Genomic DNA, 18,299 nt, shown 5'->3' with positions numbered 1-18,299 from the left:
TTTCTATTTAGCATTCACCTGGAACCAAATGATGGTTCCAGGGATAACCCTAGGTGAGCAGAGTCAACCATGCTCGACGCACCCTTGCCGTAAGAACCATCTTGCATCCCCATTAGTGCTGGGCGGTATACCGGTTCACACCGAATACCGGTGTGTATTTTCATTATGATATGAATTTTTAATGTACCGCCATTTGATTACACAACGTTTGGAACGCTGCGCCTCACGACTGTTTCAGACGGGACCCTTTTCAATGTTGTGCTTCTAAACACGCATGGTACGACTGCGTGTGGCATCACTTACTTTATGTTGTTTTGATTGAAGATCGGCAGGTTGTAGTGGGTGCGGCCGTGAATAAATGAACGGTGTGTGTGTGTGTGTGTGTGTGTGTGTGTGTGTGTGTGTGTGTGTGTGTGTGTGTGTGTGTGTGTTTTCAAAGTAACAAGCCAACTCAAAGCCGATGCATGCATCCAAAACGATTCGTTCAAAACCAAATAAACAAATCAAAAACAGTGTTGCGTATTCGCTTCAAATACTTTTTCTTTTTATATCTTGGGAATTAATACGGCACAGTACCGAGCGGTTGAAAACAATGTTGCGTCTCCTGTGGCTGCCTTGCGCACCAGCGTTATATTACTTAATATTACGTTGGAAGTTATGTTTTAAAGCCGCCATGCACACAAGTGTAAACTCTAACATAGCTGCGTGACTGCCTGCATTCAGTGCATATTTTACTTCTTTTTTTTTTTTTGAAGATTAGTCGTTATAAAATTAGTCCTTAGTGGCAGCATTAGTGAACACCTGATTATACATGAAAAAAAAAATACTGTCATATACCGTGAAACCGTTAGAATTTAGAAAAATACCGTGATATCAATTTTTGGTCATACCGCCCAGCACTAATCCCCAAGTGTACAAACCACCCCGATATTGGAAATAGTTCCTCCTTAAAAAATGTGGTAGTACAAGCATAATGATATAACGTCTTAATTAAGTGGAACAGGCCGCTAAATTATTCCCAATCCACCACATGAAATATTCAATTAATATTCTATTCTATTAAGTACAAGGCCAGCGTAATTTCTTATAACTGCCCTGCCCAATGAAAGGATTAATAACTGTTGAAAAGACCCTCCTTCTCACATGTACTGCCAGACAGCCTCTCAGCAGACGGTGAGACAGGGGTTGGAAATAAACCATGAGCAGCTTCTTTAAAAAGGCTGCCTTTTTGTTACTTAAAAAAACTGTTGAAAAAACAATGTGATTGGCTAAATTAGTCCCATGGATGGATACGGCGACTGGTCCTCTGCGCTGAGACCCTGGTTTTAATGTGCTTTTGGACAACAATGGAAGTTCACGGCACCAAAACTCAACAAATGGGACACATTGTCTGTTTTGAAATGTGTGTCACTAGCAAAAATATTTGCCAGCCTTTCCCTTACAATGACAATAGATTGACCACTGTTTAACGCTGTACGTGAATTCCCCAATAGTAACAAGCCAGGATATTGCTATGATACTTTTCTATTTGTTCTAGAGGCTTATTCAAGTACTTTTCCGTGGCATACTGGTGAAAGAAACCAGTTTAACTAGCTATGTAGAACGGGAAGTTAAAACACCCACATGCCTATGCACAAACACAACCTGCCACCCTAATCTTGACTTTGGAATTGGATAATGCAGGAGTAGAAGACACGCATCCAACCGAGGCCATATACACACACATCTTGGAGAACACAAGACACCAACCCTAACCCCAACCCTTTACTTAGGAATTGTAAGCATGATGCAACAAAGGCTGGAGGCGAGAATTTTATCATCTCAGGTTGCGTTGATGAGAAGAATAGAGCGAACGGGTAAGCAGCATGCTGGGAGAACATGGGGTTGATACCCGGGAGTATGTGTGAACTACCTCCACTGGATCTCTGAAGCCCCAAGCAGGTTTCTTGCAGGGATCCCAGAGGTGCCAGGAACCATACTGTAACTTCCCATCTGCTGATCTCTGCTGGTCTTATGTTCCCACACATCAGCCCTGGCCTAGCACAGATTTGCTTAACCCAGCACTCGCTTTAAAACCCTTCACCATTCAAACCACTCTCAGCATCAAATCGCAGGGAGGGATGGTGTTCGCATTAACGGCAGAAACAGATTCACAGAATCAATGCAAAGAGCCTGCTATTATTGTGAGCCTCCCGGTTAAGGATTTAATTAATTGTAGAGAGTTTAAATAAAGGATCCCTTCATTTAAGCTTCATGGGGTTCTGAAAGGGTAGTTATACCCATAATGCCTTCCTTCCTAGCATGATATTACGATGTACTGACTATTTTAGAATAACTGCCTTTCAAACTAACTTTTTATTTTGGTTTTCTTGAAGCCGATGGTATGGCAATGGTGATTCTTGGGGACATCCCTAGAAGGTATTCATACTGTGTGTTCGTACAGATATCCTTTCAATCGTTTTCCATGGGAGCCAGCACATTGATGAAAAGAGATTGTTGTTACAGGCTGTTAAATGGGCCATTCACTATGCCCTCCACTATGAAACTCCTTTAGAGTAAGAGAGGGAGAGCCGGAGACTTACCGTAATGTGCTTGGAAGGCCTGCGGCTTGACTACCTGACTGCAGTGGCTGCACATCACCAGGTAGAAGTCGTCCTGCGCGGGACACTGGCCAAATATGGGCATGTCTGTAGAAGTAGCAGAGATGGAGAAGTCAGGATGAGGTAAATAAACTAGGGCAGCATTAATACAGTGGCCCAGCAGGGAGCAAATCTTCACCCCTATAAAGAGGTACTTACAATGCAACAGTATAGTTCAAAATAAATGATCCCAGACTGAAGGTTTAGTTCAACACGGTCAGAGCAGAATTAAATGATGTCCATTTGTAAATAATCTATCTAGATACAGCAACCCAAAGAACCAAGACATTATCTTACTTTTATTTCTATTGATCCAAATGGGAACTAAACTACAAGGCGACACCAGAAAACATGCAAAATAAATACACTTGAAGAGAATCAGATAAGCAATCCTAATTTTCTATTTTTTTATATTTTGCATGGCATACCAATATTCAATGCCTCTTTAAGAAAAAACATGCTTTGCAAAGTACATAAAAAAAATACAAGTGGGTACAGTATATATCAATTCTATATACGTAATGATGTTCTGCTTAGGATGCAGTTTGATTCCTGGTTTGAACTGTTTTTAACGTCTACAAGCCCTATGAGTTATGGTTACCAAAAAAGAGAATAAAGAAAAGGGAAATATTCATGTGCCTTTGCACAAAAGTAATTGAACTAGTCTACAGAAATGTCCAGACATACACGTAGACAGGATGCAGTTCTAAATGTAGCACAGTCATCAAGAATTTAGGTGTATTTAATGCCAACTTGGACAGAATGTTCAGGCAATGGTTGAATTTTCTAACAAAGTGCAAAATCCACACTTGGATGCTATTCTGAGAAAGAGTTTTAGATTAGTTGTTGTGGAAAAAAGAAATACAGTTACACATTGCATAAATGACCCATTCCTGACACCATTGAAACTAAATATGAATAATGAACTCAGCAGGGCCCACTACGGCAAATTAAATCAGCCAAACAGGGTGCAGATAGATCATCTGAATTTCCTTTCTAAACAGCATTACTCTCATCGCAGTCCAGAGAACTGGAAACCGCCAAATTAAGGAGGCTAATTGAGATATCGCCTGGGGCATGGCAATGAGACGCGTGGAGGGCAGAATTGGAGTTGATCTCCAGTACACACTCCGTCAAGACCGTCAAGGGTCCTCTAGTCTCAACCTCGCTGTTGGTGGAGTCTGCAAGTGATGAGAGCCATTATGAAGCCACTTGAAGAAGGGCCTACCTAGCCGGTTTCCTCAGCTTGGAGACCATTTGCCGTCTGATGTGGATGAATCAACAAGCCACTACTTATCTAAGATGGCACATCAAGTGTCAAGTGTCTACTTCAACTGCCATGCAGTAAAAAGCCTTCTTTTTTTGGGGATTGCCATGGGGAACGGTAACAGCAGTCTTGTTACGGAGAGGCTTGTGAACAATATAGAATTTGAGTGGTAAATTGCTTTGCCAACATGCATCGCTAAGGGCTTTACTTTGTTGCAAAAGGGACTACCAGTATGCAAAGACACCAATCATTGCTCATAAACAGTGCCAATCTAAGCAGCGCATATGCCAAACTGAGGAACTTGTGGCCTGTCTTCTTGTGTATTTTATCTGCGTCAACAATGCAGTGCCCAGTACAGTCTAGTCAAACGTGTCTTTTTCCGGATCGTTTGTGTAATATTCGTTATTTGTATCCTCAGTTTCAATAAGCTGCTCCCAGCAGGAATACATTAGAGTCCAAACAAGCACATGCCTTTTTCTACTGGCAGGATCAAACAGAACCCACTCTGAATCAGACGGTGTTCTCCATGAAGTGTTCCACTTGCTCGTCTGAAAAAAAAAAGAGAAGCTGCCTGGCTGGATTGCTGTGCTACTCTGCATGCAGTTCACTGGCACCGACTGTACCGCTGAAATGGCCCGACTTGAAAAGTGGTAGAGCACCATTGTGTCAGCCTCGTTCTGCCTCTCCTTTTTTCTGTTCCCGTACGCAAGGACAAGACGAAGATAAAAATGGGTGAAAGAGAAAGTCAGCAACTGAGGCGGGAGATGCGGGGAACATGATCGCGGGGAGGGACGACGCGATTGAGAGGCGAAACAAGATAGAGGAATGCTTAAAAAGAGGTGGAGGTGGAAAATGAAAAGCGGTGTCCAGACTCACGCCCAGGCGTGAGTGAGACAAAGAGAACAGAGACGCCATGAAACGGAAGGAGCGGGGAGGGGGACAGGCGTGTGTGAGCACTACACCAAATGAGGGAATGAGAGTCCAGTTCATTTCAGCGCCCTCTTCCATGGCAGTGATGAATGATCTAGGTGGAGGAGCAGTATCAGCTCAGGCTGGCTTTAAGCACCACTGAGCCATCTACACACACACACACACACACACACACAGTCAGACACACACACATGCACAGACAGACACACAGCAATGCAGAGCCTGACCTGCAGCTGACATTCAATGCTACATTTCCCAGTTATCCCGACTTTCACTCCCTCCCACACATAAAGAAACTGAAATGGGATCTCTGGGATGACGTTCATCATGCATGTCAAAATTATAATCTCCAGGGTGTGATGTGCGTGTGTGTGGCATGCCTGTGTGTTAACACGCCATCCCACCATGGGAGAAACATGGTGGTGAGTCACGGAAGAGAGGTGTAGTCATGCACTTGTAACCCCCCCCCCCCCATCTCATTCACACAGATAAACACAGAGAATGGAGGCCTAATACGCATCTCATGAGGAAAGCCATAGAGTTGGTAAACATGACAAAACTGGATGACAACGGTAATACTAAGCAGGCAGAAGGGAATGGCTTTTTCTGAATTGTTCAATAATTTCTACCAGACTGGGTTCCCTTCAATTAGAATGTAAGTAACCAATGGGTGCATGCCCTGCTCCCCAAGCATTCTCCCCAACCTTGCAGGCCAACCATCCTGTCTATTTCTAAACAGCATAACCTCAGCACACAGACAATATCTATTTAGGTCAGCCTCCCCCGTAAAGCAGCCAAACTGCTTTAGACAAATTCATTCATTTTTAATGAATTAATTTGCCGCCATCATATACAATAAGGTGCTTTATAAATGTGATCGTCATCTCCAAAACAATCGCAAATTATATGTTTAGTGGGTCATTACACTAGTCAATAAGGTATGATGTTAAATAATGTGATCCCCTGCTAAGGCCAAGGAGTTGCTAACTAAATTGTGCAATTGCCTCAGAAGGTACAGACCACATAGTGAGACAATGTTAATTGACTATTTTACATGTTGGACCAATGCCTTTACAAATACACCACTAATTATCTCCATCCATCCTGGATGGGTGGAGTATACGGCTGCCAAGAACTCAACAGAAGGAACCTAACGGAAAACCATACAAGGAAAACATTCTTGGACAGACAAAAGCCTTATTGTGTTTCTCTAATGGTATACATTTGAACTATGCCGTATAACCGCAAAGCTCTAGTGCATATAGTATGTTAAGCTTTGGTTCTGATATTGAACAGAAAGAATTCTCATCAGACAGAAAGACCATCAACGATCATTTTGCAGATGTGCCAATTTAAACTTTGAAAGAAAACATCAGGATAAATAGCTTACAGGGCAAGAGTGTCGAATTTCCACCTCAACTTTTCCGGTAGATCTCATCCGGATAGAAGCTGCAAATTACATAAATATATTGAAAAAATAGATAACGATTCTTTTATGAATGTTGAGTTTCAATAGCCTTAAGCAGGACCACCACAGTCTGCTTAAAAGGTTTGTAGTCATTCCTACTGTGCCCAACTGAAGCTGTGCGATGAATGGCAAAGAACTTCAAACAATGTGTGCATTTGCATACAGTTAACGCAACTTTAACTTTAGGCCCACCCCATTCCATCTGCCACACACACACACACACACACACACACACACACACACACACACACACACACACACACACACACACACACACACACACACACACACACACACACACACACACACACACACACACACACACTGGGGTTATCATTTGTGCCAGTTGTTGAGAGGCCGTCAAGTAGATACGACTGGGATACTGAGTAAAAAAATAAATAATAAATGACTAGATGAGATGTTGCGTCCTGACTCATGTCCTTTTGAGAGACTTAAAGTTGCTGCAGGTCTGGCTATGTGCATTTTGATACATACCTACAAAAGGTACACAACAGAGACTGTAAACAACAAACTGACTGTCGAATAATGACTGCAACTTTTATGATCAATTACGTTTTTAAAGCCTTGTATGTTCATTTCTGACCAGAATACTATGGGGCTCGCTGGAGTCCATGGAAGATTATTTATTGGCCCAGACCACATTTTCAAACTAACAGAACTTGATTTTTCTCTAAACACAACTTAACAGAATTATGTATCTAAATCTGCAAGTGCACTGCTCTTGTGTGTCCCTGAATCTGAATTCACCGCAAGAAACACATTATGCTATACACTAGAATTCTGGTGTCAAACATCTAATAAATAAATATGACATAAGTGTGTTCTAGCCTGTCAATGCTTGTGTAATCAAATGCTTTTAACTTAATGAATATTCTGTCTGTAGGCTATGCTGTCTGTAGTCTTAATATTAAATGATGTTGTCGTAAGATACTTTAAACATGACTTTATATATTACCCCTAATGCTTTAATGTGCACGATGAATTAAAATTATGTGTATGTTGAAAGGTAGATATGGTGTCAAGTCTCTGGTATACAATGTCGATTTATTTTGCAAGGCATCAACATGCACGCCAGGGCTCTTAACACTTGCCCTGCCATTCTAGTCGTTATTCCAGTGGTTGAGATTATGCGTGGTGACACAAACAAAAAAAGCAATTTCAGCGAGTATGGTAGTGTGTGCAAATGTGCCGGTGCATGTCAAATACGTTTAAGGACAATGTGCAAGGGATGAAGCCCAGATCAACATACAATAAAAGGGCAAGAAGGTCTCACAACAATCAACCTAACTATCTAAACATGGGACAATATGGATGTATTTGAGCAAGATATGTTCTACTGGAGTGAGAACACCCAGGTGTCCCGGGAACGCCCTGGGTAAGCCCCTAAGCCCCTGGGTGTCCCGTGAACCCCTGGGTGGTGTCCCGTGCACCCACGGGTGCCCCGTGAACCCCCTGAGTATCCCCTAAGCCCCTGGGTGTCCCGTGAACCCCCGGGTGGTGTCCCTTAAACCCCCCAGGTGTCCCGTGAACATGTAATACCCTAGAACAGAATTCGATTTTGGATGAATGGAGTTTAAAACATTATTGGGTAGGCTTTTAACACTGGTAACACTGCCGTTGCTAGAAACGTTGAATGTGAATCGTTGTCCGTATGAATGATGTTCATAAGCATGGATCAGAGGTTATCAATAATATTCAGACACTTTCCATCAAATGTAAATGTATATCAACATTAATGAATGAGCCCACAGAAGAGTCTTTGTCCACATGCTTTGCTCAAGTGCTTGTAGATATAGTATATATAACCTGTTGGCGCATGTGCTTTGCAGTTGAGAGGTACTTGTTTATGTTTGCCAGCTATTTGTCTTCATACTAGAAGGGAGCTACGCCACACCAACAGTTTAATGACTCTATTTTTAAGATAAACCTTACTAAATATATGTGTAGAAAGCATACGCGGACAAGAATAGACAACCTATTTGTAAGTAGCCTAGCAGCATTGTGCTTAACCGTTTCATACCATACAAGTCTAATATTGAAGCTTGAGACAGGAGAAAATTGCTTGAATTTTGCAATTGTATAAGATCAGATTATATATTGCATCTTTGATTAGCATAAAGTGTACCCTTGTGCAATTTCCTTTTTCACCAAAAGAATTAAGGCTTTTTCAGTCAAAATGAGCTAATGCTAAAAACGTGCATTTCTCCACCGCATAATTATATTCTTTGAGAGTTCTACAACACAGCAGAACTCCAAGAATCCCAATGAGCCTATTAATCACAAGGTTTCTAAATACTAAACAATGAAATAGTAATATGACAGCATGTTAGTCTTAAGTACACTTGGGCTATATTACTATGACAAACACTAGATGGATCAAGTTGTGGATGACCCACATATGAAGTTATTTGAACCTATAAATCTTAACGTCTATAAAAACAGGCCTACATAATCCTATTCGTTACTTTTTGTTCTGTGGTACGGTCGATGTAAGCGTATCTTCAAATATGTACGCGCATGTGAAGTGTAACAATCTTTTTTGTGTATGTGTGTGCAAAGCCTCAGAATCAAAACACACCTATGGCCAAAAACAAACGCTTACCTTCTTTGCACAAGCGCATGGCTTCTCGGTTCCTCCCGAAGTCTTTTAAACTTTCCTCCGAATCTGCACCTGAATCAAGTCAATCCGATACATACAAATAAATAGTTGCACTTGCTTGCTTGCTCATGCTGTTGCTACCAGTAGCGTTTCTTCATATTCCCCAAACTGCATGCAATCGACCAAAAACACTGGCAGCCCTCATGTTAATATTTCGCCGATACGCCCATTCTGGACGGCCCGCGACTTACCGTCGTTGCCGTGAAGTTTGGAAGCATCGACCCAGTTGCTCCAAGGCTGTCCGAACATTATTTCTGGACTAGGCAGGGATCTCCGCTCCGCAACAGTCGCCATTGCTGTGGAGCTTTCTCCCCGCTGGATATGCTGCTGCTGTTGCTGCTTCAGCTGCCTGGCCACTCTGCGCTGTTCGCCCCTGACGTCATCATCGGCCCTTTCCGACATTCTTTCCGCTACAATGTAACAAAACGGGAGTCATCTTAACGTACATGGTCGCTCGTGAGAGAATTCCTATAGCCCGCTGATGGACACCAGCGTGCGTGGCTTTATGCATACATCTTCTATTCGTGATTAGGCGAGCGTGTTGTTTTGGTCCGTTTCGCGTACTAATGCTCGCTGAGCCCCTGTGGTTCGAACTCGGTTGTTTCCGTGTACATCTATACATCTTGAGGCAGACATGTATTGACGTAAAAGTTGGCGGGCAAGCAATTCAAGTTCTCACTTTTCCAAAGTTTAAATTAGGAAAGCTCTAAAAAAAATGTTCAAATTAATAGGCTGCTACGGTCTATCAATGAACACCACATAGCCCGAGTTATTAATCGTTAGTCGGTTGACGGCCCGTCCGTTATGACAGGACGCTTAGGGCCCCAGCTTGATTAGGGGGGCCCCTCAACCCAGTGGACCCCCTAACCTGCCCAGTAAATACACAAATTAGCAATTGTAAAACGTTAGAATTCCAACCGATCTCAGAAATACATGTATCTATACACGTTTCTCTGTAATAAGCATTTCTCTTAAGCCTCCTTTTTTTTTTTGCAATGTGACATGGACCTGAATATACTGTTTAACATGATGGTGCTGGTTCAGTCAAACAGGAGAGGTATGAAGGGGGGCCTACCTTTAACTTTGAGCCCTTTCATTTATTCAATACTTGAAAATGCCCTACCTGCATTCTAGAGACTGCATGAAATGGCTGAATGTTATTTCTGATAATTCAAAAAATTGTATGCAATCATCCTCATCCCGCTTATCCGGGGTCGGGTCGCGGGGGCAGCAGCATCAATTTAATTGGATTCTTGCTTAAAAGGTGGAGTGTGTAGAATTTAGGGGAATCTTTCAGAACAGGCTTAGCAGAATGGTAGCATAGTATTCATCCGTATTTTCTAACAAGTGTATATCCCATAAAAATAAGAATCGTTATCTTAGAAAGAGCCCTTTACATATCGATATAGGGAACGTCTCCTCTTATGATGCCGGCCATGTTGCACGGCCATGTTTCTACAGTAGCCCAGAATGGAATCATGGCTCTGCAACCTCACCACTAATTCCTACATACTGCACTTTTACAGAGCCAGTAAGTTTTATGTTCATCCATGGATGTTTGCATCATATTTATCAAATAATTAGCAATACTATAGTTCTCCGTATTGCCTTGCCTAAAATTACATTTTATTCATTGTTGACATTATTGCTGCAGTAATGTTTTGCTTGCTAACACATATTTTTTGCTACACTTATTCTTGTTTGTTTTCATTAAATATTTATTCCAAGCTGAGGTCCATCTATTGACACACACTTAATACAGCTTTTGTAACATTACAGTTAAATCCTTTTTGTCCAAGCTCCAAATGGTATAGTATCTAAAGTAATAATAGGCCTACTGTAGTCCCAATTTACACCACTAGAGGGAGTGTGTTAGCTGGTTGGTGATTTTCCTGGGTAGTGATAAATACAATTATTTCAGGATCTAGGATCTAATATTGACAACTGGTCGTGCATCTTTTAAACAAAGTAAGATAACCATGATTTGCTGTGTGCAGTCGTGGGATCTCCTCAGATTACTAGACTAGGCATGTATTATGTCTGATCCCAACCAACAAACACCTTTCCAAATTTTCACACCACTTTCAGTTTATGGATGAGTTGTATTCTGTGTAAGGTGTCTCTACCAGTAAATAAATACATAAATTCAAGCAATTAAAGAGACAGTGCCTTCTGGTACCTTGTCAAAGCACTGCAGCGTACTAATGTGGGAGATATTGTCAGGATTATGCCAAACTAATGTTTATCAAAACAAATCTAAATCAGGCTTCATGCTGACATTACACAGAAAGTACTCTGAAATCGTTAATTGTGGATACACACATTTGTAGTTGTAATTTTTTAAAGATGAATACAACTATCATTGTCCATGAGAATATAATAATCCAAATAATTATATTATATAACCTATATATTTTTATTTTTTATAATTGCCCAGTTGTAGAATAGGGGACTGTCGTCATAGGAGCACATTAAGACATTGCATCTTGGAACGGCTAGGGAACTGGCAAATTCTCTATGGACAAGAAAATGAATCAGCACCCTTGTGATGGTTCTAAATCTTCAATTATAAAACTGTTTAATTATTATTTATTGTTCTGTGTTGACTGGTAGTTCTCCATCCAGGCAGGATTAGTCCCATATGTGTCCCCTGCGCTCTATCTGAACCATTTAACAAACTGCGCTACAATAAAGATATTGGTATAGTTCTGGACCCACAGCCCAAACCAAATATTGGCATATCAATTCACTGTAAATCATAAAATAATCAGCTCAATCGCCAAGTAGGATTATATAGTTAATGTGTGGTTCCTGGAACAGTTTGCTCTGGTCTGTCGTCTCCTCCTATAATTTGCTGTGCCCTGTAATGAACTCAATTATCTTAGCCAATCGGTTAAAACAATGTGGCTGGAGGCTTTTAACCTGGACAAATAATCTATATGAATTTCATGGTCATTTCATGGTGATATACATGGTCACCAATCGCTTTAAGTACTGCTTGAGATTAAACCCAACATTCAAAAAGGAAACTCTTTAGTTTATGATTCCGTTATTATTGTTAACCACATATATACACATAAGAATGTATCCACAGAACCACCAACAACGCTTTGAGATTCAATGAAATCTGAACATTCTATGAATGCTATGCTTTCAATATCGAACATTTTTGTAGTCTATGAATATTTATGAACCCAAAAGTCTTCATACATGTCAGATGCAGACTCTCGCATGTTTAGCTTTCCTCATTCCCTCTGGTTTAATGTGATAACCTCTGAGAGGTGAGATGATCATCATACTTGTATTACCTTACCACCACTTAGTGGCACACTGTTCTTCCAGAGAAGGCCTCTAATTTCTTTAAGCTTGCGATTGCATCAAAACTATACTTAAAACGACAGCGGTGCTTTTTAGCTCTTCATGAACAGTCAACTTAGTGGTAGATTGTTTACTGCAGCAAACTGATTAATGGCTAGATTTCCCCCACTATGATACACCTTGTTGTACCTCACGATGCATCAACTCTGCCTGTCACTTTTGGGCTGTGTCGTGTGCATGAGTTGACATTCCTTGCCGTCTCTGGCTGACACCTATTGTCCTTGACTGTAGCCTAAGAACGTTGAAAAACACTTTGATTGAGAGCAAACACACAATGCCAGTGAGCCCCCTCGAGCAATGGGTACAACATCATATGTCATCCATCACATTTTACTCCACCTCCACTACACTGGGATAGTAGGATGCCAGAGGATGCTTTCAAAACACAAATCCAAGGAAGCAGGTCCAGGTCAACACATGCACGTGTTCCACAACTTGAAAACAATGCTCTGATAAACACAACAGAAATGTCATCAAGGTAACAGGATGAACACTTTTACTCACTTCCCCATCACCACATAAACACCAGTAAGCATATTCAAGACACCATGTAAATGGCATATTGTAGCTTCTGTAACGGATGGAACTGCACTATATTGTAGTTGAAGGCATGAGTAACTCAGAGCATATGTGTCGATACTCAGGTTCCATCATTGATCAATCTGTGCATCTTCAGGCTACAATGTTAAAACATCCATGTGTCTGATTGTTGTGTCAAAAGTGGGGAATAATTAATTTAATATTTGAGAAAAAGCTAAATGGTATGCTAAAAAGGACATTTTATACAAATGGCTTGCTAATATGAGCCAATGAGTATGCCAAGATCAGTATAAATAGATACAATTAGGGAAGTAGACTGCCACCTCCACTGATTCTTTAGCTTTGAATTATTTTGATGATGATAGACTTCTAAAATCTTAACATTGTGTTTTCATAGCATCCATTTCAAATTGATAACTAAATGAATCCTTCAGACTATCTTCCATTAAACTGACACTATCCACTGAGGTCCAAACATACAAAGAAATATTATAGTATAAAATATATAATATATTACTTAATTTAACTGCACATTCTGCTAGTTGTAGTTTTACAAAATTATACATACATATAGTTGGCTTTGGTTGAAAATAAATTCTTACCGTGTCAAACGTGAAAAAGTTTCTCCGTCTTAATTTAACTAGTCGATCGTCATCAGTTTTGGTGATTGTTGCCTTCCACAAGAGCTGAAAGGGAAATAGTGAAGATTTGAAATTGTTGATCAGATTAATTGTTTATTACTTATTTGTGGCTAGTTGACGGGAACGAATTATTGGTTAGGGAATAAAGTGCCTGCCAGGAAGATAACAATGTATTACCACTTATGTATCTTGGTGAGCTGCTTCTCTGTTCACTACTTAAGTTACTTTCCACTGCAGAGTAATCAAATCAACTTTCCCTTGATTTTACTATTTCTTTATCTCAAACAAATCAATTGTTTTGAAACTGAACCAGCAATACATGTAGGCCTATGTGTTATTCATTACACAAGTTCTTGTTTTTTGTTTTTTATTTTTAGGGTCCAGGCTCCCAATGAATATAGGTTCCCAATGATTCATATTTCTGTATTACTATCTTGTATATACATACTTTCCTCACAGTAAATGAAAAAAACAGGTAGGGACACTATGAATGTATGTAGCTCACTTCCATATCTGGAATAATTGGACTTGACTTACTTACACATTTATGCAAAAATCTTGAGCTCAATCACACCTTTCAAATAATTGTACAGAACATCATCAACAACAACATAATACTTACCAAACTCTGGGCTTAGTCCTGAGTCAATGCCTTTGCCAGACAGGCCCAATACCCATAAAAAAAGAAATGTATACATGTTAATATGGAGTAGTTTGAAACCCGATTAAAACACTACATACATACATACATACATACATGATCACTTGTGGGTTTGTTATAATTTAATCGTGCTATAGTGATTTTCTTACTGCTACTAGATAGAAATAAATGTTATAAACAAGTAAATAAACAAGTTATGCTATCTCTTAGACAGAGGAATGTGCATACTCAAACCCATGTTCTAATAATTAAGACTGGTGCATCGAGTTTAAAGTTCACTTCAAAATGTGAGTACACAATCACTGCAAAATAGCTTTTACCAATACATGTATCATGGTCATCCAATTTCGCTAGTCAATGTGGCTGTCATACATTGTTCTAATTTACAATATTTCCAAAATTTACAGATCGGTTAGTGAGCCAACAACCACTAGTAAGTCAACTTCACCACAAGCACTTTGAAACCAAATACACTGCTTGACAGAAACAACAAACATGAACTATTCAGCAGTTGTTAACCTACCATCCACAGTAAAAGTTTCATTCCCATTACTGTCGCCACCCATACACCACGACGTTGTGAGGAAAACAGTACATCGTGTCGAAATGTAGATCGATTGATGCGATTAGAAATCATTGAAAGCCCACATTTACATAAAGTACAGTGACATGGATAAAGGCTCCTTCTAGTCTGGCCAAGACATTACCAGGTCTCCTACAAGTACTCCTTGAGAGGAGTGGCTAAATTAGCTCGCTAGCTCAAGCTTGTGGCCAGCCATGACTAGCCTTAGCAATAAAGCTGGCAAAAGCTTGGCAACACAGCAGAAGTCATTGCTAACCGTCTTCGACTAACAACCACTTTGGTCTTACCGAGGCTATACACGCTGTATATGCAAGCGTGACTTCGGACTGACGCAAATCTGCTGGATGTATGAAGTAAAGAAGAAGGAAGATCGTGAAAAAGAGCGAATGCAGTGTTCACTGCTGGCTGTGGAGGTCTTCACCAGGTGCTTCCATGTCTGTTTACCAGACTGCATTCTGGGGGACGAACGTCACCGTTCCACTACAACGCATGTTATCAATAACTGCTGACACATACACAACCTGGCCTTTAATTACACATGTAAAAGTAAAATAATTTCATTAATGCCAATAACTGTATGTTAATATCTGACAAGCAGATAATCAGAAGCACCACTTTGCTGTCAGGTTAAAAAGAACCATGCTTCCCACCGGCCAATCGCTACTGTCCCTTTTAAGAGGAGGAGCGCTTTGTTCGTTTCCGGTTTAATAAAGTTTGATTTGATGCGAGTAGACATGGGAGCTGTAACAGACGGTAAGCCTCCGCTCTTTTGTACTTTTTTTTACCACACATTCTGATTAAACGTTATCTCACCCGTCAGTATGTTGTTCGCAAATTAATTTGTAGTACAGGATAGTAACGATAGTGAAAAGCATTTAGATACCATTCATAAACAAGCGATTGTCGCGGGGCTAAAAAGCTAGCTAGCAACATCACATGCACTTTGCATCGTGCTGAACCCTTATTTTCCTTAACCTTAGATGAAGTGATTCGGAAACGTCTTCTTATTGATGGAGACGGAGCCGGGGATGATCGCCGAATCAATGTGCTCCTGAAGAGTTTTACTAAATGGTGCAACTCCCCTGCTACACCCGAGGAGGGGTAAGCAAGTGTTTGGATATTTCAATAGAGTTGTCCACAATGAAACCCGTTATGATCATGAACCTAAGATTTACTTTAACTTACGGATCGTTTTCTCTTCTCCTGCAGGTTTACACAGTACCAGAGGATGCATGGAACATTGGCTCAGTGTGAATTCTCAATGCTTAAAACATTGATGGTTTATGACATGAACATTCGGGAGATGGAGAATTATGAGAAGATATACTCCAACATAGGTATGCAAGTTAACCAACCCCTTTTGACTTGAAAATTGTGACAATGCAATGTTGTTTGGAAAATAAATGATTTGCTCATCTTCCCTTTGACAATGTAGAAGAAAACATCACATCTGCCCACGAGAAGATATCTGAATGTAAGAAGGAGATTCAGCGGGCAAAGAGAATACGTAAAAATCGACAAGGTATGTTATATTCTGTCCTTTTTCCACTTCAGGGAATAGTAAATGGTTTGGGATTTTCCTTGGCCAACTTAATTCTATGCAGAGTATGGTGTAATCTCTAAAGAGATCAACAATGAAAGTAAATAGTACAATATTCAGCCTCCAACCTTAATGTAACCATGTTCCATTTCATTTGCTGCTCCCAGAAAGATGAGTCAATCAAATCATGTATTCCATAGCAGATATGCTAAGAAGAGCGGCCAACAATGTCACACGGTGGATGATCTCTCCGCCTTTGGCATTATCTTTGTTCCGTAAATAGTGTGACTTGATTTAAATAATTCTTGCCTGTCATAAACAGACATTAGTTCAAGTAAGTATGTTTGCTAACAATGCTATGCTGGACAGCAGCTTCACAGCAGGGGTGGACGTTAGGTACAATACGAGTGGACAATGTGGATTCTGCGCTGCTTAAGCAAATGCTTACTTAATTACTGAGCCATTGTTGTATCAATACTGCATTGGTTGCTGTCAAACTCATTCTATATTTATCTTTATCTTTGCAGAGTATGATGCTCTGGCCAAAGTTATCCAGCAACACCCAGATCGACATGAGACACTAAAGTGAGTTGTGTGTGTGTGTGTGTGTGTGTGTGTGTGTGTGTGTGTGTGTGTGTGTGTGTGTGTGTGTGTGTGTGTGTGTGTGTGTGTGTGTGTGTGTGTGTGTGTGTGTGTGTGTGTGTGTGTGTGTGTGTGTGTGTGTGCGCTCAATGAAAGTAACACTACTTCTATCTTTCTGCTCTTCAGGCAGTTGGAGGCACTCGACAAAGAACTTCAACAGCTGTCTGACATAAAAGAAAATGTGGATGCAAAGGTAAAGTGTGGCATCAATTTCATATTTTTCATTTTAGTTTTCTAATTGTACATATAATGAGGTGTGATGTCTCCCTAATTAGCTCGAACTGAGGAAGAAGCAGTTTCATGTTCTTCTCAGCACCATCCAGGAACTACAGCAGACACTTGATAGTAGGTGGAACCACAAAGAGATTACTATATGGGCTACCCCACAGTATCATTATTGACCTATCATTTTCCCTTAGATGACGATAAATTGGAGACTGATGGAAACAACCAGGAGAGCCCCATGGAGAACGGAGAATGATTGTGTTTTTCTCAATTTGTATAACTTGTTTTGTTATTACCTGATTCTTTTTGTATATTTTATTAAAGCTACCAATTGACAAGGTCATTTCAGGTTTTTTAACCCCATTTACAGCATCAATTTGTATAATTGTTTACCTGAAAAGCTGTTTACAACAAGTACCAAAACCACAAATAAATTACAAATTAAGTTTGCTGCAGACCTGGATGAAAACAGGTCACTGTGATGTCATGACGGATTATCTGTGCAAAGGCGTGACTGGAGGTACACGATGTACTCTTAAAGTGAAATATAAATTATTTATATTGCACAATTACACATCAAATGAAGTGTTAAAACCATGGACCTATGAAGAAGGTAAAAACGTGAACGAACACTTTAATAAAGGTATACCCGTTAACAACGATGCAGCCAGGTCTGATATTGCTACCGACGGCAAGTCGGAAGTCAAGTAAGCTCGGAAATTATACTTAACATATCTTTAGGCTAATCGATTCGGCATTACCTCCTAGGCAACCTTTACGTGAAAAGTAACTTGTAATGTAGCGAAAATACCAAAGGTCTGAAGGTTCAAATCCCATCGCATTTGTGGTTCAAACAGTAGTCTTACATTTTAAAGGTGTCATTCCCCGAGAAACCATTTAGTACTTTAGTTCCTTTTGAAATGCGCTATGCATGCTGAACGTGAAAATGCTCTTCTACCTCCATTGCCTGCCCTGCATTAGCAAATGAAAATAGACGCATTAACGAGCCAACCGACGTCATTTGGTAAATTAGTATTCATGGCCTCGCCCACCTTGGCTTGAGATGGCCCACGGGGAAAAACAGTATGTTTTGTTTGTATGTTGC

At 40.4% G+C, this 18,299-nt stretch overlaps 2 protein-coding genes across 3 annotated transcripts in view; one reads left to right on the top strand and one right to left on the bottom strand.

Annotated features, from left to right (window-relative positions):
- Nucleotides 1-15,214, bottom strand: part of atxn7 (ataxin 7) — a 30,859-nt gene extending 15,645 nt beyond the window's left edge. Inside the window, exons 1-7 of one of the 2 annotated variants that reach the window (XM_084463997.1) lie at nucleotides 15,075-15,214; nucleotides 14,728-14,756; nucleotides 14,166-14,195; nucleotides 13,505-13,588; nucleotides 9,176-9,394; nucleotides 8,928-8,996; nucleotides 2,583-2,687 (exon numbers count right to left, since the gene is read on the bottom strand). In XM_084463997.1, coding sequence (XP_084320123.1) covers nucleotides 2,583-2,687; nucleotides 8,928-8,996; nucleotides 9,176-9,386 — 385 coding nt within the window. In that variant the 5' untranslated portion in view covers nucleotides 9,387-9,394; nucleotides 13,505-13,588; nucleotides 14,166-14,195; nucleotides 14,728-14,756; nucleotides 15,075-15,214. The remainder of the gene's footprint in view (nucleotides 1-2,582; nucleotides 2,688-8,927; nucleotides 8,997-9,175; nucleotides 9,395-13,504; nucleotides 13,589-14,165; nucleotides 14,196-14,727; nucleotides 14,757-15,074) is intronic. The other variant, XM_084463996.1, reaches the window with a different exon arrangement.
- A 287-nt stretch (nucleotides 15,215-15,501) lies between these two features.
- On the top strand, nucleotides 15,502-17,532 carry thoc7 (THO complex 7). Its single transcript, XM_084463892.1, has 8 exons — nucleotides 15,502-15,540; nucleotides 15,768-15,888; nucleotides 15,997-16,124; nucleotides 16,223-16,309; nucleotides 16,855-16,912; nucleotides 17,096-17,162; nucleotides 17,245-17,314; nucleotides 17,389-17,532. The coding sequence occupies exons 1-8, from the start codon at nucleotides 15,510-15,512 to the stop codon at nucleotides 17,448-17,450; spliced, it is 624 nt and encodes a 207-aa protein (XP_084320018.1). The 5' UTR covers nucleotides 15,502-15,509; the 3' UTR covers nucleotides 17,451-17,532.
- Nucleotides 17,533-18,299: the final 767 nt, after the last annotated feature.

The sequence above is a fragment of the Micromesistius poutassou genome, assembly GCF_964030765.1.
Source record: "Micromesistius poutassou genome assembly, chromosome: 2".
In the NCBI taxonomy this organism is placed as follows: Eukaryota; Metazoa; Chordata; class Actinopteri; order Gadiformes; family Gadidae; genus Micromesistius; species Micromesistius poutassou.
Note: the sequence above shows the minus strand (reverse complement) of the source record. Positions and strands in the feature narration are given on the sequence as shown.